Source organism: Podarcis bocagei (genome assembly GCF_964188305.1).
Source record: "Podarcis bocagei genome assembly, chromosome: 8".
Lineage (NCBI taxonomy): Eukaryota > Metazoa > Chordata > Lepidosauria > Squamata > Lacertidae > Podarcis > Podarcis bocagei.
Genome location: NC_138133.1, coordinates 12,591,045 through 12,616,056, shown reverse-complemented (window position 1 = coordinate 12,616,056; position 25,012 = coordinate 12,591,045). Strand labels below are relative to the sequence as shown.

General features: G+C 43.2%; 1 protein-coding gene across 1 annotated transcript in view; it reads left to right on the top strand.

Annotated features, from left to right (window-relative positions):
* Window positions 1–25,012, top strand: part of CTNND2 (catenin delta 2) — a 552,484-nt gene that overhangs the window by 73,331 nt on the left and 454,141 nt on the right. The window contains exon 2 of the mRNA XM_081206065.1: window positions 4,257–4,390. Coding sequence (XP_081062191.1) covers window positions 4,257–4,390 — 134 coding nt within the window. The remainder of the gene's footprint in view (window positions 1–4,256; window positions 4,391–25,012) is intronic.

Here is a 25,012-nt window from a genome sequence, read left to right as displayed (position 1 = left end):
ATGTTTTGAAATCAACACCCACATTTTCACTATGTACAGTAACACCCATTTGTCTTTCCTGTAAAACAAGTTTTTATATACGTACTGTTCCTACAGGTGTAAGGGAGGTAGAGGTCCCCCCTTTATTTCCTCCTTTCTCTTGCAGCCTCCTATGGCACCCCAAATCTGCTCTGGATGGTTGTAGTACATGCTGGAACAGCATTCAGTGTTTCTCAAACTTGGGTCTCCAGCTATTGATGTACTACAACTACCGTCATTCATACCTGAAAGAGCGTCTCCACCCCCATCGCCCAGCCCGGACACTGAAGTCCAGCGCTGACGGCCTTCTGGCAGTTCCCTGACTGCGAGAAGTGAGGTTACAGGGAACCAGGCAGAGGGCCTTCTCAGTGGTGGCACCTGCCCTGTGGAACGCCCTCCCAGCAGATGTCAAAGTGATAAACAACTATTTTACTTTTAAAAGACAACTGAAGGCAGCCCTGTTTAGGGAAGTTTTTAATGTTTGATGCTGTATTGTTTTTAATATTTGCTTGGAAGCCGCCCAGAGTGGCTGGGAAAACCCAGCCAGATGGGTGGGGTATAAACAAACAAACAAACAAACAAATAAATAAATAAATAAATAAATAAATACTATTATTATTATACTTAGCCAGACCAATGGTCAGGAATAATGAGAGTCGTAGCCTAACAACAGCTGGAGACACAAGTTTGAGAAACACTGGCAAGGGTGGTAATTCTGAGGGAACAGGAAATTGCTGAAAATGGCATAACCCCTCTGAAAAGGAGCTTCCACTGGATCTAAATAACATCTGTGAACTGAAGGAGACCTTCTGTTCATGGAACAGAAATTTTGCATTGAACACAATGGAAACTTCTGATTTGCTAATTCATATGAGCAAACTTTAAAGCAACATACAGTCCTGCTTTAGTTTTATAATGTAGTTCTTTTAATTCCAACTGGTTGCACCCCCCTCAAAAAGCCCTTTATAAGAAAATACATCTCATTCTTTTTTTACTGCCATTGCTTTCCCTGCCAGAGAGATGGAGAACCTCAGGCCGGAGGGGGGGGGGGCAAAAACAGGCCCTTTTAACTAGCCCTTGGGATTTTTCCCAGGCTATATACCCTCCTGAGCCAGACCCCTTGCTGGCTTGGCACCCTTCTTTGAGTGCTTTGCCTGGCTGGAATGTGTTTTTGGACTCTCATCGTGCTCTCCTGGCTTGTCTGAATGGTCTGAGGCAGTATAAGGCACCTTCATGTGTTCCTAACTTACATTTAACCCCAATGCATTCTGGAGGAATGACTAAATTCTAAAGCTTCCTAGGACCCAGTCATTTCAATTGCCCATTGTGTGTTTGGCAGGGGTGTGGGGGCAGGGACGACAAAGACCCTTTTGGAAGAGGACTTCTTCATATCCGAATTGCATGGGAAATCTCAACTCGTCATGTGAGAAATAATAGAAGCAGCAGGCAGATGCCCTGTTGAGAACACTGCAATTTTGCACAGGCAGAGAGGAGTTGCTACACTAAATACAACAGCAACTCTGAGATTGTGTATCTCCTTCATGTAATCATGGGCACAAAGTTTGTATTATTTCTATAGGAAGCATATGCATAGTAGATGCCTAGTGTAAAAGCTGACAGGATGCTGTGGATGCACAGACGCCTCCCCTACTGATTCCTTGAATACGCACCGACTGCAGCTTGTTATCATACTGACAGGCCATTTGCTAGTACACAGTAAGAAGCGTCTAAATGCCAGTTAACACATGAACCTGTTCATTTTCTGTGAAGCATTATTTAACCACGTTTCAGCCTTATTATTCCACCAGTGGTTTTTCGAGGCTGCTTTACACCTGAACCATCAGCAATGAATAAGCAACAAGAAAAAGTGGGAAAGCAGGTTGCATTATTTACTATCAAAGGCCAAGGAGAAAAAAACAAGACTGTTAACCTGGTACCTAGTAGAAAATAACATTGGCACACCAAAGATGTTTGTTCAGAATATTCTGTTGTTGAGGATATCCTGCAGTCAAGGTGCCGCCACAAAAAAGGCCTAGCCTGCCTGGTAACAAACCTACTTAACCTCCAAAGGCAGAGGTAACCTAAAGTAAGCTCTCAGATAATTATCTTAGCAGATTGGTGGGTTCATATGAGGGGGACAGCCCCTTTAGGCATTTTGGTACCTAACCATTTAGGTGTCTTGACACCAGCACCTTCTGCTAAATTAAAGCAGCAATACTTTCTAGATGTAAAAGTTCTTAATACTATTAGTTTTTTATATAAAAAATAGCTAAATATTAAATTCATGCCTAGTATACAAACTGGAAATCAGACCTGGTGAATAATTCATTAGGGTACAAAGGGGAGGAAGTAATAGTGGAAGTATCCTTGTAGAAGTGTTAACACCAGTAAATTGAGACTTAACTTCTTTAGCACTGCCTCACCCCCCCCCCCATGAGAAAGGACTGTAAAAATCTCCAAGAGCAAGTACTACGTTTCATTTCTTCTTTTCAAAAAACCACACAGGCTTCAGCCTTCTTCTTCTTCTAGCTTCTATGTCACACACACACACACACACACACACACACACACACACACACACACACGACACAGGTCTGGCTTTTGTCTTTTCTTACTAGCAGCAAGTTGAAGGAGTGGCCCCCTCATCCATTTGCTGTCTGGCACAGAGCCACTTTCTTTCTTACCATACTTAAGAGGGCCATTACCAAGAGACTTGTCTGGCTATTGAATCGTTGCTTAGATTTTTAACACTTGCTGGATCCAGGAATTAGAAGGGTCTTGGTGTACAGCCCTCCCTGCCCCCTTCCCTCCCCAACTCACAGCAATACTTTGAATTCGTGACAACAGCAAATGTGTAAGGCTAGGATCGAAAGGACTGCACAGCTACTTCCATGCACTCAGAGATATTGGACATGTATTTTTTTGGACAGAGGCAACTTGAGCCATAGGAAGACAGTGTGTTGCGTGTTGAGTCCCACAGTGCCACCCACCAAAAAATTCACACTTCACACGTGATTTTTTGTTTAAGGTTTTTGGCATAATTTTGGCCACAACTTTATTCAAATACAAAAAATGTGAGTGGTTGCTTAGGCATTGGTTCCGACTATCTGTCCTTGCCCTCCAGGACAGAGCTGGCCCTTCCGGACACCAACGGAAGCCAGCGTGGGAAACAAGTATTGGGTGAGAAAATGAAGCTGGGTAACAGTTCCTCTCTTCTCACCCTCATGTTCCGGTGGGGCTTGCACGGCCCAGGTCCAACTCCGGGGGCAAGGACGAAAAGAATGGCAAGCCCCTGGATTCCTTTAACGGAATTCCCTTCGCATCATTTGGAGGGATAGGCACTTACCCCTCCAAGCACCAATTTAACCAATGCCTAACCGCCAACCTTACAAGTTGTGACGATTTGCTACGCAGTAGGCAAAAACCAAATGGCACCAGCCAATCAGCCAAATGGCAAAATTCCTACCAGGCCCCCGCACCAAGGCGGACGACCCCATGACAGGCATAGCAAGGTCAATTGAGCAAAACAAAAAACCACCCTATAAAAGGGAGGGAGGGCGGGTGATCCGGTGCAAAACGGCCAAGAGAACGTCCGACGTCTGGCCCCTGTATTTAAAGACTCTGACCCCTCCTCCGAATTGGCAACAATCAAAACTCCCCAGCAACCCACTTTAACCACTTAAAGGCTTGGGTTCCTCCAAATTTGCCTAGTCACTGCAGGGTGGCCTGTTTTTCCCAACCGCAACACGTGCTCTCTGTTATGGAGAACACGCTCTGTAGTGAACAGTGTGTCAGGCTTGAACTCTGGAGGTCTGAGTTCACACACATGTATGCTCAACTGTGAAACTCACTTTGGGTAGCCTCTGTCTCTCAGACTAACCTGTTTTACAAGGTTGTGAGAATAAAGTAGGGTGACTTCCCTATGTACTTTGCCCTGAACTCTTCAAATGATTTTTTTTTTTAACAGTACAATCAAAGTACAGTATTTGGCAACATATGTCCCCTTTGGTATTGTGCATGTTGCAAAAGGAAATCTTAGAGTCACCATACATGAAAACAGAAAAGGTGTGTGTGAAAACTACAAGGGGAAGTTCCATGAAAGAAAACAATTTTGGCCATCAACCAAAACAAGAAGAAACTTTAGACATTCCTTTCTTGAAACCAGGTCATCTATTTCTATGCATTTTGAATTCTTGATAAAACCAGATGTGTAATTATGCCTTGCTTCTGTGTTACAGGAGCTATGCCTGTTCCAGACCAGCCATCGTCTTCTGACAAGACGAGTTCCCTTAGCCCTGTCCTGAATACATCTAACGGAGATGGATCTGAAACAGAGACCACATCTGCCATTCTGGCATCAGTCAAAGAACAAGTAAGCAACAGAGACAAATTTCAAATAAACCATGGTGCTATTATTACATTTTGTGTTATACACATGAGTTCTACCTGTTACTTGCTTGAGTACCTTTAAGGCGCAAAATATATTCTGAAAAATATTTTATTTCTTTAATCCACTTGCATTATTTTGTCACTGAGACATTGGTTTGAAGTCTTCGTTTTTCTTCCTTGCCTTAAGGGAACTGAAAATTAGTATGCTATTCACTCAAAATGGTGAGTTTGCATACATTTATTTGCATTTGAATATATGAAATGCAAATGGCATATGTTTTCCTTACTTTTTGCTATAGGTTTGAGTGGGAAATTCTTAGGTGTGAAATAATTTGCTGGAACAATTTGTTTTCCTTTGCTTGGAATGATAATATCTGGACTTCCGCTTTTTTTTTACTGTTATCTAGGCCAAGTTAGAATTTTTGTACTGAAAGCCATAAATCTGGGGAAGTTAAAGTAGTTTTGTTCTGTTCCATGGAGAGCTACGTTGATAAACAGCTATAAGCTTTTGACACATATCCTGGGCTTAATAGGTAAGGGAGATAAATTTAAAGATGGAAGGGGTCTACAGTCAGTCAATGGCAGAATAAATACCAAAGGGAGTTTGTGCTTGCATGCTTGTCTCTGTTTCCTTGGTGCTTTATTTCATTTCCAAATTTCAGTGTTAAACTTTTGGATTGACTGGACCTTGCTTTAGATTTTATGGCAGAAAACACTGTGCTGCCAAGCCAAAGCTCTAAGGTGTTTCTCATGTGCCCTGACGTGTATATTGGGGTGCATGTGTAGATCTGTACCTGATATTGCAATAAATGAGGGAACTCTTCAATACGTTGGGTTTTCTGTGCATGCAGTTTGGCTGGCTCTAGGTACTAAAAAGATGTCTTGGTTGACACTGGTGAATGTTTGAATACTAATGGGAACAATCAAGCTAAAGTTAAAGCATAACAGACACCGTTGATTTCATTGGGGAAGTTGACCTAATGCTTTATTCTGTTCCATTGAAATCAATGAGGCACAATTTCGGTAAAGTACTTTTTTACTTAATTTTTACATGATCCAGCTAAAGTAATTTTAAGAACCAGATTTGTCTTGGAAAATAAATATTTTGAAAATAGCTAAGCAGGGTGGACATGTGTTATTATGTTAGGAGCTTGCTTTCTGCTCATATCTCTCCATGTGGCGAATGCCTGTGTGTCTTGCCTGCCTGCAGTGTCGCTTCTGAAAGTCACTTGACCTCTTGGCTCTGTTCCTCTACGTTTAAAGTTCTTTGAGAACCCATATGCAAAGTACTTTATCTGTCACTCCAGATTCTTTTGTTGGCACCTCTCACAGTAGGATATGAGAGCCTTTCTAGAGGAGCCAAGAATTATTAAAAGACTACATTTTTGTGCCAGAAAACCATAGCTTATGTAAGGTTTCAAACAGAGAAGAGTTTATGCTAAGCTCATGTTCTGTTTTCTGTATCAGCTGCTAGGATGTTCCCTGAAAAGTTTTCATAGCTTCTCCTTCAGGTTTTGAACATTCTAAACTTCAATAAAAAACATTTTGGGTAATCTGTTACTATAAATGAGCGTGTGTGTGTGTGTGTGTGTGTGTGTGTGTGTGTGTGTGGTCTCATTGCTGAAAGTGGGGAGGACAGGAAGCTGGTACTTTTTCATATACTGTGAATTACTGTAGCCATTGAACTGCTGTGCTTTAGGGTAAGGTTACCAGAAGTCCCCATTTCCCGGGGACAGTCCCCATACAAAATCCATTGAAGTTGAAAAGTGTCCCCTAATTCATTGAAAGAAAATCTGGTAACCTTAGTTTAGGGTTCTCCAAAAGCACTTTGCAAGTGTCTAGAAACTGTGTCCTCATCACGGAGGGCACGTGTTGTGGTGAGATCAATAAGACCAACCTCACTGTTTGTGTGGGTGGGACCGTCTGGATAGCCACAACAACCCGATTGGTCCCTCGGTTGCTGGGGTAATTCTGGCCAATGGGGTTGAGAGAATTTGCAGCCGGGGGACCTATTTATGCCACTGCATGTTGCGCCGAGCTTCCTCTTAGCACCTCGTGCATCGGATTTAGGGTCTTGCTATGACCTTTCTATGCTGTCGTGGGTCATCTGCTTTTGGGGGCAGGGACCTGGTAGGAATTTCCCCATTTGGCAGATTGGCTGGTGCCACTTGAGTTTCGCCTGCCATGTAGCAAATCGTCACAACTTTATAAGGTTTGGCAGTTAGGGATTGGATCAAGGTGTGGTGGAGGGGAGGTTGTCACACCTGCCCCTGCCAATGTGCGATAGGGTATTCCATTAAAGGAATCCAGGTGCTCACCATGCTTTTGTCCGATCCCCTTCCAGGGGTTAGGGCCACGCCAGAGCACCTAGGAGCATTTTGGGGTGAGGTTGCATCTGTTGTAGGACCAGTGCTCCCCTGGTATGTTTACCCTTACTAACTTCTGCCGGTGTCCAGTTGTCAGTGCTGCCCTGCCGGAGGTGTAGGTGCAGCTAGTCGAACCAGTGCCTAAGCAAAGCACTCACATTCTGCAATCAATAAAGTTGTGGCCAAAATTATGCCAATAACCTTAAACTAATATTGGTGTCAACTGTGTCTTTCTTTGGGAGGCCTTGGGGGTCTTCGCACGCAACTGCAAACTGTGCAGACAGCAAGAGCTGCTTTTAAATCATTGACCTCTGTACACAAAGTGGGCTTGCCCACTGTGGCTAACTTGCATCTTTGTTCCTTCCACTTTCAACACACATTGCTTCCTCTCCTCTGCAAATTTTCTGAAATACCTGCAGTCCAGAAGAACAGACTGTGCAAGCTCAGCTAGTTATATTGCACTCAGTGTATGCCCAGAGCCTTCATTCTCTTGTACCATGCAAGCAACTCCATTGCTACATTTTTCTCCGCAAGGTGATCTAGGTATGCTCCCTCCCCTTTCAACATCCACTGCACTTCTTACAAATAAATAAAATAAAATCCTGGAATTGTGTTGATATACCGATAGTTTGGTAGCAAATGCTGTGCAGGTGAAATAAGTTATGCTCAGAGCTGCCTTTCCCTTGAGCTGCAGGCAATTTCATGACTGTATTTCTCCTTTTGGTCGGTGGGTGCAAGGCGTTCTGCATTGTGTCCAACTAATGTATGCTCAGAGAACACCCACTGAAATTAATGGCCCTGAGTTACACATGTCATAGAATCATAGAGACCCTGAGGATCATCTAGTCCAATCCCTTGCAATGCAGGAAAATGCAGCTGTCCCTTACAGGGATCAAACCTTCAACCTTGGCATTATCAGCACCACGCTCTACCCAATTGAGCTATCCTGTCTTTTAGTGTCAGTGTCTCTACGCTGAGTACAAGCTTCTGTGTATGCCCGGTGGTTTCCTTCCCCTATACCATGCAGGAAACTAAATGACTCTTTTTACTTTGGGCAAGGCACTCTGAATATGCTCAGAAGCTTCTTGCTTTGGTGTCACATGTGGCTCATTAATAACAGCAATGTCTGTTTTATTGCGAGGCTCTTGTTGGTTAGAGCATGGTGCTGATAACACCAAGGTAGCAGGTTTGATCCCCATATGGGACAGCTGCGTATTCCTGCATTGCAGGGAGTTGGACTAGATGATCCTAGTGGTCCCTTCCAACTCTACAATTCTATGATTCTATGATTCTATGATTCTTGTGGATTGGTATAGGGAGTTCACTAGGTTGGAGAAGGCTGGCTTAGAAGGCTTCATCCAGCCATCTTTACCAAGTGCAGGATCCATGCATAAAAGGCCCTATTCAATATGGTGGTTAAAGCATGCAGTTCTCCACCCTTGTAATGAACGGGACAATCAGTGCACACAGGAGATCAGATGCAAAAGTATTTGGATTGGAGAAGCTGCCCTGTTTTGTTCGCTGACAAATTCAGCATTCATAATTACATTATGATTTCTGTACAACCCAGTGCAGTGGCTAATTTGTTTAGCTCATAGCAGTGGGTTTTCTTTTTTCCTGCACAAAGGAATAAATTTGTGTTTTGTATTAATGGTGCTTCTGTAATTTCTCTACTTAAGCCATTATTTGTTTTTGTAACCACTTGGGGGCTATGTTTGTTTTTCGCTTAGCTTGTTTGATTTTGATTACTGTGGGGATGAAACTTGGGTTCATCATTCAGTAATAAAAATCAGAGATATGGCTATACTTCCTCTAAATTCTTCAAATGCCGTCATGAATGGCAGGTGTTTCTGCAGGTTACTGGATTATATTATCACTAGAGGGCTGCAGTAAAACCAGCATTTTGACACATAAACGAGAGGCTTCTAGTCAGATCCTATGCAAGTTTACCAGGAAGTAAGCCCTACTGAGTGCATTAGAGCAGGGGTCAGCAAATGTTTTCAGCAGGGGACTGGTCCACTGTCCCTCAAACCTTGGGGGGGGGCGGACTATATTTTTGGGGAAAAACATGAACAAATTCCTATGCCCCACAAAAACCCAGAGATGCATTTTAAATAAAAGCACACATTCTACTCATGTAAAAACACCAGGCAGGCCCCACAAAAACCCAGAGATGCATTTTAAATAAAAGGGCATATTCTACTCATATAAAAACACACTGATTCCCGGATTGTCCATGGGCCAGATTTAGAAGGTGATTAGGCCAGATCCAGCCCCCGAGCCTTAGTTTGCCTACCCATGCATTAGAGCTTACTCCCATGTAGCTATGCATAGGATGATAACTCTTTACTGTTATCCACCTCATACACTGGCCAGGACAGAAGAGTAAGAAAAGCTGCTGCAAGAATCCTATTCTGATCCTCAGAAGGTGCAGCTATAATTGCAAGAAGCTGTTTTCCATTTGCTCTGGCAATAGCCGCTTTGTGAACAGCTGCTGCGGGAGAAAATGCCCGTGCCTCTGGCAAAGATAGCCACCACTGCTGCAGAGGACCAGATGGACTGATGGAGGGCAGGTGCGGTGACAGCTTCTCCTACTTTTTCCTCCAAGAAAAAAAATGCATTCACAGTCTTATGTCCAACTGCAAATGAGTAAGTCCTCCAGCTGAACTCCACCAGACTTGCTTTTGCATAAACACATATAGGAATGGGTTGTAATCAGGTGTGTGACTCTTGCATAAGCTACCCATTTTCTGAGTCTCTCCTACCCCTTGATCAAAGTGAGGGACAGGAGTCTGTTTGCCCCCGCCCCAACCCAGACATCTGAATGAATGCTGCTGCAGGTGTCCCATGGTGCCTGATAATCCTGCTGCTTTCTCCACACAATGAGATATTTGCATCCCATTTATATGTTTATATAACATTTATATATTGTTATTGTGTATTATATTTGCATCCCACCACCCAGTACAGTAACATAGTGCTCATCTGGGAGCAGGCTAAGTCATTTCCTTAGTAATCTAGCTAGCATACCTCAAGGAATTCAAAACCCAAGGAACCAGCAGCGTCCGAATGGACCTGGAAATTGAATTGCATTGAACTCCTTCAGGAATTCAAGCCACATCTCAAGGTCTGCCCTGACCTCGCTAGTCAACCGCACCTGATGATGGAGTGACTGCAGGCCTGCGGAAAGTTTCGCTTAGCGTGCGCAAAAGGAGCAACCAGGGGCTACCACCCTGTGTGCAAAATTCACATGGCCCAATAGGGACTGAATCTGCCTGAAGGTAACTTTTTCCCGTGGCAAAAAATCCATACTGATATCACACAAAGCCACCAATTTTACTTCAGGCAAAGCGGAAGTTAGCGCCACAGTACCCAACTGAATTCCAAGGTAAGATAACCTCATGACTGGGCCTTCAGTTTTATCAGCTGCCAAGGGAACACCTAACTCCTCAGTTAGGTCATTAAAAGCATGCAATAATAGCAAGCATTCATCTGAATCGGCTGCAGAACTTAATAAAAAGCCGTCGAGGTAATGGGTCACGCCCCTAAAACCTGTCTTGGTACACAAGGCCCAGTCCAAAAATTTACCAAAGGCTTCAAAAGCTACACAGGATATAGAGCAGCCCATAGGCATATAATAAGCTCCATCCAACTGGAACCCAAGCAACTTAAAGTCATGTGGGTGAAGAGGAAGTAAGCGGAAGGCAGCTTCAACATCACACTTTGCCAAAAGTGCACCTTTCCCAAAACTCCGGATCAACTTAACCAATTGGTCAAAGGTGGCATACTTAACAGAACACAACTCAGAAGGGATAGCATCATTTACTGATGAACCCTGAGGGTAAGATAAGTTATGAAATTCCCCAGGGGCCTTTTTAGGCACCGCACCCAAAGGGGAAAGGTGCAGATCCGGGTAGGGAAGGCACTCAAATGGGCCATCTATCCTACCCAAAGCCAGTTCCTTCCTGATCTTTACGATCCCATCAAGCAGAAGGGATCCTGGCAGCCCAACGGCGAAAACTCTTGTCGTAGCATATAGCTGCCGCCTCACCAGCCATTGCAAAGGCCTTACACACCAAAGATTGATAAATCCACAGTTGCAAACTTCTCTTGGGTTAAGCTGCAGAAATAACCCCAGCAAATACTTGAAAAGCATCAAACCACTTCTCAAAGGTTCTCTCCACTTTAAGGGAGCTGGCCTTGCCCTTGCCCAGTGCAACCTGTTTATCCTTGTCTGGGCATTCATTATGGGAAAGGACTTAGAACATATCCACATAACGACTGTTGAGTATCCTGTTTTGCATCCTGGAAGCCAAATGTGCGCCTGGGATAATATCCCTGACAGCATTCGTCGAAACTTTAACGTCTTTGACCTGTTCGCCATCAATGCATTCCAGAGGAAGGCAGTACCTAGCCCTGTGCGTGTTGGCTCTATGCTGCCACGCCCACCTGGGAAGGCCTGAAGCCCCCTCACCGTGACCCCAGTACAGACCCAGAGCCACATCTGAATCGTCATCGGAGGTCTGAGAAGACGTACCAGTAGAAGAGGAGGAATTGCCATCTCTGCACCTCTTGGCCCTGCGTTTGGAGTGACGACTCCTCTGCCGCTTGCTGCCAGATGAAGGGACTCTAGGCACTGGGAGATCCTCCTCTGAAGACTGGGTGCTGAGCGCCTCCCTCAAAGGAGCCGCTGAACCTGCACAGAACTAAAATCATGTGAGGAGCTTGACTGGGAAGAAGACCCCACACACGCATGCTGTGCAAGCTGAGGCCCTGAACTCCCAGGCCCTGGGGGTGCCAACTGCGAACAAGGCAGTCCAGACTGGAAGGCACACTGCATCATGGCACCCATAATCCTTGGACGACCCCTAGGGCTAGCTGGGACTGGGATCCTGGAAGGCTGAAACTGGGAGAGCAAGGCACCAGAAGAGTCGGAAGCCTCATTCCCTTCGCTCACATCTGAAGGACCATGAGTCTCAAAAACAGTGGAAGACATGGAGGGGCTGGGCTGAGAATCAGGCTGCCTCCCAAATTGCTGAGCCAAAGACTCAAGCTCCTTATTAAACCTTGACATGGCCACAGGGTCTCAACCAATATCAGCCATGGTTGCACCCAAGCATTCCAGCGTATGCTGAGGAACTGCTGGGGAAGGCGCTGAATGCAGTGACTGAGACGGGCCTCTAATCACCCTTTTAGAAGGGAGAGCAGGACTTGGATTTCTCTTAATAGGCATCCCGATCCCTTCTTTACTAAACGGGGGGGGGGGGTACTGAAACATACACACAATAATAAAAGCACCCTGGGATCAATATGGCGCTCCCACCAAGACAAGATGGCACTCCCGCCAAATTAGCTGGGGCTAAAACCTCCCCCAAATCAAAAAGGATAAAATGGCAGTCAGGCTAACGGGGGGGGGGGGGAGTTCCCACGGAAAATTAGCGAATCACTCAGAGAGGGAACTCTCAAAGATGCCCAAAGCGATCGGCTGGACAGAACAGCCCAGACAACAAAACGCACAAATCGCCCAATAAATTCAAAGCCCCGAAGCTGCAGCCACAGCCAGAACCGAGAACAAAAAAAGCCACTGCGCAAAGAGCCCAAAGGGAAAATTAAGCGGGCAGCGGCAACCTCCAAAGACCGGGAGTGCTCAGGGGGCAGAAGCCCCTCTAGGGGGAAGGGAAAGGAAAGGAAGGGAAGGGAATAATTAACCAGGGAGGGGAAGAAAACAATTGGAAGGAATTAAAGGGAAAGAAGGGATAACAGAAAGAAATTACCAGGATGATCCGTCGAAGGTAATCTCTCTTGACTGCGCAGAGGACACGCTGCTAGCTTGTTCCGAATGCACGCACCAAAAGAGGAAGCTCTGGGTCACGTGCATGGGTATATATAGGTCCCTCAATCTGTTTGGACTGCACCCCATTGGCCAGATTGAACCCAACATCAAGGGACCTACCAATCGGGTGTTGTGGCTGACCAATCTTACCCACCCACAACACAGGAGATGGGTCTCCAGATGGGTCCTTTTAGGGAGGACACGATTTAACTGATATCTGTTTTCACACACACATTGCTGCACAATGGCCAGATGTTTGACTAGGTGCTGAGCTGTTGAATTTTAAACCAGCATACTGAGATTATGTAATCAGTTCTGAATTTAAGGGGCTGACATATACATCTCTAAAAAATAACCTGGCCCTTATTCTTCCCATGCTGCCCAAACCCTGCTATTTGCTTTCAGTTTGCAGTGAGTGTTTATCAAGAAAGGGGAGCAAGGAGGACTTGTTGGGCTATGTTTACGTCTTCTAGACTAATGTTGTTTTGAAAAATGGATTCTCCATCAAATTGCTATTTCTTAAAATATTAGTGGGGAAAGGCATCATTCCCCACCTAATGGAAGAGAATAACTTATTCTCTTACATAATTTTTATAGCTATTCTATTAACAGAAACTCTGTTGTTCAACCTCCGAGTGTGTGTGTGTTGTTTTTTTAGTTTCCACCTGAATTCTTTATCCATTGACTCAAAGCTGTCAGAGGTGCTGCTTGATAGTATCTCATGATGTTTGGGGCAGCTAATTCTCCACTTCTTAACCCCAGCCTTAGGAGCAATTCTACCTGTCTTTATAATATGATATTATCCTGTTAACCCTTGTCTTAATAGTACTTATGTTAAGCATAGGAACTTTTAATGGGTTAGCCTAAAAGAAAGAAAGATGAAACATTGCAATTCCTTCATCTTTACCTTAATCAAATTTCTAATTTTTTTTTGTGTGTGGCGGGGAGAAGGGAGTAGCCTTGTATTTCTCCCCCCCCCCCCGTGATGTTGATACACTCTTGTTATTTGTAGATTAAAGGGATGTTTTGTCACTTGAACAGCTGTTGTGGAACAAACTGTTATCTAAATATGAAAATATATATAATGCTTTATTTTCAAAACAGATAGGGGAGAAATGCATTTTTGTTTTGAAATATTTGTTGTAGGGTTTCTGATGGGCTGTGTATTTTTTATTTTATTTTGTTATGTGTGTTTACTTGGAAGTAGACCTCGTGTGCATAGGAATGCATCATCAATGTCATTGTAGAAACTTTATTTATTTTGCTATTACATTTCTACCCCACCTTTCCTTCAAGGAGCTGAAGGTGGTGTACATGGTCTCCTCCTTCCCATTTCATCCTCATAAAGAACCCTGTGAGGTAGGTTAGTTTGAGAGACAGTGACTGGTCACCCAATAAGCTTCATGGATGAATGGGGATCTGAACTCCTGTCCCCAGGGTCCTGGTCTTAGGACTCAGCTAGTAAAGGTAAAGGGAACCCTGACCATTAGGTCCAGTCGCGGACGACTCTGGGCTTTATTGGCCAAGGGAGCCAGCGTACAGCTTCCGGGTCATGTGGCCAGCATGAATAAGCCGCTTCTGGAGAACCAGAGCAGCGCACGGAAACACCGTTTACCTTCCTGCCGGAGCGGTACCTATTTATCTACTTGCACTTTGACGTGCCTTTGAACTGCTAGGTTGGCAGGAGCAGGGACTGAGCAACAGGAGCTCACCCCGTCACGGGGATTCAAACCACTGACCTTCTGATCGGCAAGTCCTAGGCTGTGTGGTTTAATCCACAGCGCCACCCTAGGACTCAGCTACACAGCTGCAAATAAAACATAAAAATAAAATGTGTTGTAAAGTGCAATATACAAATGTGACAGTAGATGGCAACAGTGAGCTATGCAAAATTCAATTTATTTTTCATAACTTTTTCCTCCAAAAAGCATTTCCACAACTTTTTTTTTTATGTGTGTAGATCCCACCCTGCCCTCAAACCATGTCATCACACTGGCAGAAAGACTCCCAGAAATGATTAGGATGGGTGTTAAAATACAATAAAACCTAATTCTAGGATACATTTTTACAGCAAGTGTTTAGAGGATGAATGCAAAATGGTAATGGACTCCACAGTCAACTGAGAAGGTGAATCTGTGCTGCTGAGCTTGATTTCGCCACCCTGATCATTTTGAGTGGATATGTCTCCTATATTATATAGGTGTACAATCCAACAATATCTCTTCCCTAAGGCATGTGAATCCAGAGAGATATATGGAAGCTTACTTTGACAGAGGATAGCAGGGAACAGAGTAAGTACCCCTGGAAGCGCTGAGAGGACCTTTCTACTCAGCCTATCCTCATAGGTGCTCCTGTGATTAGAAGGAAGACCTATACAATAAAGTTAGAAATAATGAAACAACAAAGAACGGAGTAGTTGTTTCCTTTTTTAATAATTATTCTGCATAAAGCCATTAACGCTGAGATTTTCAAGTGGTACTAAATTGATAGGAGGATAAAGCATGGAATAAATTTGTAGATAATTGTATGTGAAACATCTAAAAACAGCAGAAGGGGAAACTTCCACTCACCCAAAGGCTTGATCTGACACCCAAAGCTTTACAACTATGTTACAAAATGCACCAAGGAACAGGAGGGCATTCCACAACCTGGGGAATCCTACAAAGCATATATATCATCAAGCCACACAGGACAGTAGTACCCTATCAGGGTTGATATGGAAAGAGGTGCTACATCCGGGGTCCAAGTCATTTAGGTATTTGTGTGCCTTCATTTGGGCTCTGTAGAAAATGGGCAACCAGTGCAGGTTCTTTAAGGATGTTGTGATATGAATCTGCCAAGAATATTTACATTTTCATATTCTTGGAAGATAAGGACTGCCTAAGTGGCAGTTAAAATAAGTTATTATACCTATGCATTACAGATGTCAGGCATAGGCAAACTCGGCCCTCCAGATGTTTTGGGACTACAACTCCCATCATCCCTAGCTAACAGGACCACTAGTCAGGGATGATGGGAATTGTAGTCTTGAAACTTCTGGGGGGCCGAGTTTGCCTATGCCTGGAATAGAAGCTTAGGAAACATGCAGAAGGAGATTTTCAAGATACTTAAACACCGTTTTCAAAAAACATGCTAAAAGCCACCTTACAACCAGAGACTTCAGTAGACATCTCCCAAACTTTTGGCAGCAACTGCTAAATGCTGCCTTTTTGAGAGCGGATAGTTTGCTTCTCAAGAAATTTGAGTTTTATACTGGATTCCAAACCCAATGCCATTTCATCATGCTGCTTCCTCTGGTGGAACCCAGCAAGATAACCTAATTTTCTTGGACATAAGGATTTTTCCTGTTAGTACAGCCAGTCATCGTAACTGAATTGCTTTGGTTCTTCAGTTTGTGTAAATTGATCATTTTGCCTCCAGTTGTGTTATGATTAATAGAATGTCTCTTTATCTTGATAACATCAGAGCCCTGTGGTGTGCTGCATGCATGTTGCTCAGTAGCTTGTTGTGATTGACGTTGGGATGTTAAATTACCTTTTGGTACCTGAATAGCACTTAGAGAAACACATTGTCAACCTGTCAAAAGCAGGCACTTAGCACTTTTTAGACAAGGGTTACCAAAGCATGTGTGTGCCCTTTACCCCTTGTGAAAGTCTACAAGGGACTCCGTCCAGTGAGGTCAGTTGTTTTCATAGTTTACCATTTAAAGCCTATGAAATAACTCAAGCAAGCAAATTCCCATGTTTTAAACTATTTCCATTATGAAACTCTAAAGTCATCAGCCTAGAAATTTGGCTTAAAAGAAAAGAAAGAGCAATTCCGTAGACTGCAAAAACAAATGATAGGATAATTAAATATGAACCCCATCACGATTCATCATAGGAGTGTGTTATTAACATCCCTATAATGAGTCAGAGGGAGGTTATTTTTAGCATGTAATGTTAAAATGTAAATATATTAATGACCCAGTTGTAGAAATGTGTTTTTATTAAACCTTGGAGACTTATAAAAATAGGTCTTCAGTTTCCAAGAATGTTTAACAAGAAAAAAGGAAGTAGGAAATCAGATTTACATAGAAGGTTATCATAGTGATTATAATCTGACAGTGACAATAATATTTGATTTATTCTACCTCATTTGACCATAATGCCATTAGTAATTTTCCTCTTACACTAGATTGAGTCTGTGTACATTGAAGGGTAGTCATAAAGTACCGTAGGTGCCACATTCTCTGCCTTCTAGGTGCCTTAAATAATTTTGAAACAGTTATGTATGGACCTCGTTTTGATGCTGCTGTGTAAGACGAAAGAAAAAAAAGAAAGAAATGGATGAATTGATATTCTTTGGTTGTGGTATTCCAAAAATATTCCAGTAAAACCAGGGATATCTTAGAGAGGAAGAGGATACTATAAATCATTCTCACTCTTAAACATGGTACACAAATCAGATAGATGGGTTTTTTGGTGAGGCAGAGATACTGGTTTCTCCGTTCATTCAAAAGGATGGGCCGACTAAGAGTTGTTATTGAAGTTTCAACAACTGTGAAATTCAAATGCAGGTTTCTTCTTGGGCAAAATGTATGGAAAGTTTTGAATGAAGCCAAAATATTTTCAAGAAAATTTTTATACCATAACTTCTGAATTATACGTTACATGATTTCTTTGTTTTCCTTCTATTGCGGTAGGAACATAACTTGTTTCTTTCATCAGTCTCATTTATTTTTCATTTACAACAGCAAGAAAACGTATTTTAAATTCTTGTTAAAAGTAAATTAAACCATCACTCAATACTACCTCTGTGCTAGAAAATTCAACGCAAAATCTAATTTTCTATGAATATAACATTTAACTTGCTGTCAAAACTGCAATTTAAATACTAATATTGCTAAATTACTGGCATGTATTCTTAATGTGATTTTCTTTTCTTTTCTTCTCTTCCTCCTCCCTCCCAAGGATGTGATCAGATTTATATAACTATGTGGGATTTTGATGCAGACTAGAGAGTTATCTATTATCTGCATGAAAAGACTAACACTATTGGAGTGGTAGCTGATTGGCTGCTTAAAGCTATACTGTATATTTCTGGAATGTCCAAGTTAAGCACTTTTCAATCTCACCAAGCATGTGCTTAGATTTGTTGAATTCAATGAGACTTCAAAAGCTTTAACTTTAGTTTGATTGTGCCTTTAAGGACAGGATGGTATAATTTAACGCTAAGTAGAGTTTCTGTAAGTGTGTGCATTTATTTAGCACACTGATTCTTTTTGCCCGCCTTTCTTTTCATATACACAATGCAATCCTTTGAATATATATATATAAAATAATATTTATTAAGATTTTAAGAATTACAAAACAAAGTAAAAAAGAAAAAGAAAAAGTAAATAGTACAAATCAAAACATTACAGTACGTATAAAAAGGGGGGGAAAGAAAGAAAAGAAAAAAGACCAAAAAAAAACCAACCACCATACATCCGAAAAACAAAAGCAAAAACAATTAAAAAACACCTCCAATATTTCCATATCTTTATCTTTCATTAACTTGTTTCATCGACCTCCTCACACCTCCCTCCTTTGTATTCTAGTTATTAATTATTTCAGCAAATCCTTTCCATCTTTCACTATTTTCTGTCATTTAATTGTCTTAATTTATTTTAACCTTATCTTACCATTAAAACCCTAAAACGTATATATACTTGACTCCTTATAACATTTCTACTAAAGCTGTATAATTTCATTCCAACAATTTTTCTAACACTCATTAATTTAACAATATTTCTCTAAATAAATTTTTAAAACTTTTTTCCAATCTTCTTCCACCATCTCTTCTCCCTGGACTCGGATTCTGTCAGTCCTTTCTATCAATTCCATATGGTCCATCAACCTGGTGATCTTCTATCCGAGGTTCTTAACTCTTTCCCATGTCCCTTCTGCAGGTCTTCTTCATATCTATACATGTGCTTCACTTTGTCTTCTGCTGATCTTGTTCTTAGTTCCCTTCCTTTGGCAGTGAGGAGTAGATCTCGGGGAGACTCCAACCTAACAATGTCATTATTCCTTCTCGACAGGTCAGCCCATTCTCCATAGTCAGAACTAAAGTCCAAACGATATTTCAGAGCATGTTTCAAAATCCCTCCAAAGCTAAAGGCCCCCACAACTCCAATCTCCCCCTGACCCAAATCCAGGTCCCAAACCTGCATAAGGGGATCTATCCAACTTTCCTTCTCCAATCCAAGCAGGACTCCATCCCTCCAAATCCGGCTTTCTCTGGATTTAATCATAAAGGGCAACAGCTTATGTTCATCAAATTGCCTCTGTAAGGCCAAGGCTCTATCCACTTGAATTACTTGAGGTTCAACAAAGACTCTCCTCCCTGGAAGAGAGGGGAGTGGTTGTGGGCAGGAGCCCGAGCTCCGCCCCTAGCAGGAGGCGTTAGCCCCCTGCCTCCTCCTCTCACCTGGCTGGCGCCCACGCCCCTCGGCAGGCACCCAACCAGGTGCCTCCGAGGGGGCGTTTACAGCAGCCTTTTGCTGCGGCACCAGCTCCTCCTCGGCCTCATTCTTCTCTCCTTCGTCTCATCGCGAGTCACGCACCCTCCACTCCCTTTGAGCTCTGGGTCTTAGTTCATTGGCCTTGCTATGGACCTTAGGTTGGTCGCCCTGGTTGTCCAGGGGGGCTAGTAAGAATTTTTCCATTTGGCATTAGGCTTTTTGGTTTTTTCGCCTACCTCATAGCAATCGTCACAACTTTTGTGGTATTGGTGGGTAGGTTAGGCATTGGAATAATGTGTTGTGGTGTGTCGAAGGGCTAGGTGTGGCCATCGCCTATGCCTTCAGTTTTTGGCTATTCCGTTAAAGGAATCTGGTGGTCGTGTACTCTGTCCGATGCCTGCTTGGCAGGAGGCCATGGCACGACCCTCGGTGACATCAGGGGAGAGCCTATAGTTGGATTAGCATCAACAGGCTCCACCTACTGGTGAATAAACCCCCTTGTTTTAGACATCCAATGCCTAAGCCAATACCTTTTCACTGCTGTAATCAATAAAGTTGTGGCCTTTTCTTGCCCATTAACCTTATATCACGTGTCCTTGCGTATTCATTCCACATTGCGGGGGTCGGGTCCTCGAACCACAACAACTTTCTCCTTCTTCTTCTCCACAGCTTGCAATGTCAAAACAGGTTCCTGAATCAAATCCTGGGTTATTTCTGTATAGGTATTCACTTTTAGTCCCAACTCAGTCATTATTTGTCCCATATTGTCAATTTTAATAATCATCACATCCGTCTTCTTATGAAGCTGTTCCAATAAAGCACTTGTCTTGCAAAATGCAATCACTAGGGCTTCTTCTGTCAACATTCTTGTCCAAGGTCAATCTCTGTTTCTCACGGTCTTAATCTCTGCAGCTGGAAAATTCCCCAGCTCCACTCCTGCAACAGTTTCAAAAACTCCCTCTAGAGGAAACAATTTCTATATATATCCGTCCTTTTAAACACAGATCCAGCAAAAAGTTAGATCAGTTTTCAGTTACATTTGCTCCTTTTCAAGTGCAAAAGGAAACAATGGAAACAATATATTTCTCTTATTTAGCTATCTGTCAACATACGTTATTCACAGTCAATGAACTTTCCCAAAAAGTCGATCTTACTGACAGCCCGTTACCAGGTTCAAGACGGTGGTAATTTATCTTCCTTCTGTGCTGGTCCCGGAGGGAAGGTTGCCGTTGGCGTAGTCAAAGTCTGGTCCTGGGTCACTGGGCTGGAAACAGTTCACAAGGAGCGAGGTGAGGTCCGAAGCAGGAAGCCAGGCAGGGACAGGAACACTGGGGGAAACAGGACTGGATGCTGGCCGAAACAGCTCATCAACGACGTTGCTCCCGCAACCTGGGACCGGGCTGACTGGCCTTTATCTTCTCTGAGGCCAGGGGTGGTCCTGGCCCCCAGGAGACCTGCCTCTCCTGGCCTTAAGGCGAGCACTCCTCCTGGGAGAAACCAGTTCCCTTTTCCTCTCTGCCCTGAGCCTCTGCAGTTCAGGAGAGGCTGAAGGGTTACTGGACCCAGGGGGAGACTGACCTGTAGGCACTGAGTCCTCAACCACCTCCGGAGCCAGAGTGGATTCACCTGGTGCCTGCTCCTGAGGATCCGGCACAGGTGCAGGCGCTTCAGAATCAAGACCCTGCCCCAGTTCAGCCGGCCCTGGAGGCGGGGACTCCTGTGCAGGCTGGGATTCCTCCGGTTCAGCCTCTGAATCGATTTCCCAGGCTATCACACCTTCACTCTCTCTCCTGCAGGCTTAGGCAGTCTAAAATTTCCCCCCTCTTCTCCTGCTTCCAAGGGGGGTTTAGTAGTTTTAACCAATGGAGATTTAATCCTTTACAGAAGGCTTTCCAGACTTTAGTTTGCAACGTCTTTGCTTCAATCTATTTACAAAAGGGGAAGGCGGACTTCCTGTTTGAAACCTTCCCGTTTCGATGCCAAATTATGATGTTTAAAGATCCAATTTTCCGTTCTACTCACGGGTAGTTGTTTAAAATCCAATTGTCCACAGGAAAAAGTCAGCACTCTCCAGCAACAGCAATGCGGCTTCACTCCGTGAAAGAAGCAGTCGATTCAAAGCACCGCGCCACTCACCCCATGTCACTTCGGAACCCCGACACCGGGTTTCCCCTTGAGTAGGGGAGGCGCAAAAGGTGCCAGCCGAATCCCACGTCCACAGGCTTCTCCCGCCTGTGGTTTTTAATGGGTCTCCGCCTCGCCGTGGCGGTCCAGGCCCTGATTTCCACGGAGCGGATTCCTCCCGGTCAGAGGAAATCCGCCATTGCCGGAGGCGCTAACCCGGAAGTCCACTTTGAGTATATTTTTATCAGTGGTTTGCGAAGTGGATTCCCAGGAGCCCTGGGGTTCTTTAGAAGTGCAATTCCTCAATCAAAAGATCAATAATAGGAGACAAGTCAACCTGAAAGGCTGAGAGCCAATTGCTGTCACAGGTGCATAATGGCTTTGGCAGGTGAAGGGAGGGCCACAAGAATGAACACAGGAGACTGGTATTGGGTTGAATCAGGACACAACTTTGTTGATTACAGGAGTAAAGGTAAAGGGACCCCTGACCATTAGGTCCAGTCGTGACCGACTCTGGGGTTGTGGCGCTCATCTCGCTTTATTGGCCGAGGGAGCCGGCGTGCAGCTTCCGGGTCATGTGACCAGCATGACTAAGCCGCTTCTGGCGAACCAGAGCAGCGTACGGAAACGCCGTTTCCCTTCCCACCAGAGCAGAATCTATTTATCTACTTGCACTTTTGGCGTGCTTTCAAACTGCTAGGTTGGCAGGAGCTGGGACCAAGCAATGGGAGCTCACCCCATCGCGGGGATTCCAACCGCCGACCTTCCGATCAGCAAGTCCAAGGCTCTGTGGTTTAACCCACAGGGCCCCCCACGTCCCTGATTACAGGAGTAGGTTTGGCTAAAGCATTGGGCATATTGCCCCTGTGCTGAGGAATCACCCCGACAAAGATTGGGTGCCACAACCCTGCACAGGCCACCACTGGAAGAGGTATTTTGGCCCATCAGGTCCCCAGTTGACTCCTGGGCATAGTCACCCCTCTTGGACCCCTCTAACAGGGTGCTTCTGTAACTAAGGACCCAGCCCAATGCCTTATCTGCCAAAGTTGTGACAGTTGCAATGAGGTAGGTGAAAACCTGCAAGCCAACCAATTTGCTTGTAGAAGACAATTTCTTCCTATCCCCAAATACGGCAACCAATTAAACCATAGCAAGATCTGTAGGCAATATGTCCACCCCGGCCCCCGGGCAAGCTCCTGAAGACTGGGTTTATGGGTTGAAAATCCCACGACAATTGGCCAAGAGAGTGGCCTTGAGCTGGCCATCCCCTTAAATAGGTTGGGGCAGGCTGGTCACAGCCCCCAAGCCCCTGCCTCTGATTGGCTTAGCAAGGGCTGCCTGTCCTTACCTGGCAAAATGTCCAGGATTTTTTTTATTTAATAAAAAAAAAATCAAAGAAAACCCCCCAAATGAATTTCCCCCCAGAAATGTTCCACTGAAAAAGCCAAACAACTTTAACCATAAAAAAATAGCTCACCGACTCTGTCCGGATTTTCACATTTGGGAATATGGCATCCCTAGTTAAGCTAAACCTAGGCTTAGCAAAACTGCACACGAGTGTTCATGCACAATTCTTTCACGTATCACATATTTCTATCTTTGAAATGTTAGTGGTTATGATATGTTCACAAATAGCAGCTTGGGTGGGATACTTTCATTGGGAAAATTAATGAGGGGGGGGGGAATTAACCTAATTCCCTTCTCCCGATTTACCCCATGTGGCTGCTTTTTGCAAAAAAACCAGATGTGACCTGCCATAACTGCAGGATTAAAATGTGCTTAAAAGTCATGACTACTTTGGTTCTCAGATATTCAATAAAGGAGGGAATTTTAAACATAAAATTGAGCCCAGTTTCTCCCTTCAATGTGAGTGATAATCAAAGTCCTTCAACATACTGTCTGGTAGAGGATAGTAAACCTTGACAGTAAAATAAGAATCATTCATCTATTCAGTTTTTCCATCTACTGTAAGCACTTTAAAACAGAGGAAGGCATTCTAATCCATCTGAGCTGCTAACAAAACAAAATAAATTGGAAATCTGTTGATATCTAGCTGTATCGGAAGGAAACAAATGCCACATCTATTTTTAAAAGGAGGTGTTATTTTGGGCAATGTAAACCTAACTTTTTTTTGCATTCTAAAACTGCAACAGCTTGTATGAATAAATGCAATTCATAAAATGTATTAGCAAGATACTGATTAACCATAGAAGAGGCAGATTTGTATTGAATAAATTGGAATTAATCGGTAAGCAATTGTGTACATTCCATACTGCATAAAATTAGTGAAAATTGTGTTTATGATTGTTGGCTATGCTTTAAAAAAATATTATATTGCCAGAAATCAAGTAGCAGTGAAGTGGGGGCAGGGGCTAGGTGGGATGTTCAAGCAGCAAAACATCATGGAGAAATGGGTTAAACTTCTCCCTCTATTCCTAATCTGGATTCAGAGGCCCTACAAGTGAATGATTTACAAATCACACCTGGTTTGACGCATCATGCTATGTGTAACTGAAATAATTTAGTTCTTGTCAAATCAGTCTTAATAAATTCCGTTGTGTTATTGTGATAAGTAAATTATGCACTCCAATTCTAGTTATGATATGATTAATAGGTGATATATTTATTCCAGCATATGAACTGTCTGATTTGACAAGTGAAGTAATTTAATTGTGATGCATTCAACAAAAATATGTTTTTGATTTAATAGATAACCACCAGTAACAATGCAGAATGTGTGCCCAAGTATAATCCTTGTTGAACTTGCTGGACAGCATAAATTTATGAAACCGATATGACATTTTAAGGCATATGGATTTCAGCTATTAATAATTAATTTCATCTTGTAAGAAGATACACAGTGCCTCTTAAATATCTTACATTGAAGAGGGAATATGCTAGACAGTAATCTAAACTGTCCTTTCTTCTGCTGAATCTGGAGAAGACAGGTTCATGAAACAGCCTTAGTGTTGCAACTCTTCCTGGTAATTTTTTCTTAATTTCTGTGGAAACATGAAGTAAATCACCACCCAGCATTCTCATATTTCCTTGTAAAATTTTCATCGTGCTACTTCTGTCAGTCAAATGGCAGAAATTTTTCCATGCATCTAAAATGTGCTGAATGTCCTAAATGTGTATTCACAGTGATGCAAAAATATTTATTTAAATTTCTCGTATTTTTATGATGACATCACAACCAACCATTTCCCATTACCACCTTGTTTTTGATTGGGAAAGGCTATGCCATTGAGAGTGGAGCCTATATGCTTCATTTTCAGTTATGGGCTAATATGCAATTATCCATCACTGCAGCTACCCTTATATTTGCTGTGCACACCCTCAATTATTTAGAAAAGGCAATCACTTCATTTTACTCACATATTGAAAGGAAATCTTTTTCATGTTAAAAAAGAAAGCTAGTGGTAACAAAAATTTATTTCATTGTTTCTCACTTATATTTTTCCTAGGTTTGGCAAAGGTGTACAAGCACTGAAATACAATGGAGCCTTCAGTGCTTATAGTATTGCCAATAGCTAGTCTGGGAGAAGAACTGTCATATAGGAACTGTCACATTATTTCTAGGGTGAGGGCAACAAGCCAAGAGATTCAAATCAGCGCAAAGCCTCTAGGCTTAATATTCAGATGGAGACACTGCAGTGTTTCGGGTCTGAACTCTGCTCACAGCAAATCTGTGTCAATCTTTTTACTGTACTTTTAACATTTGTGTGTGTGTGTGTGTGTGTGTGTGTGTGTGTATCTTTTAGTGAAAGAATTGTTCTTGTGTGTCTTACTTTT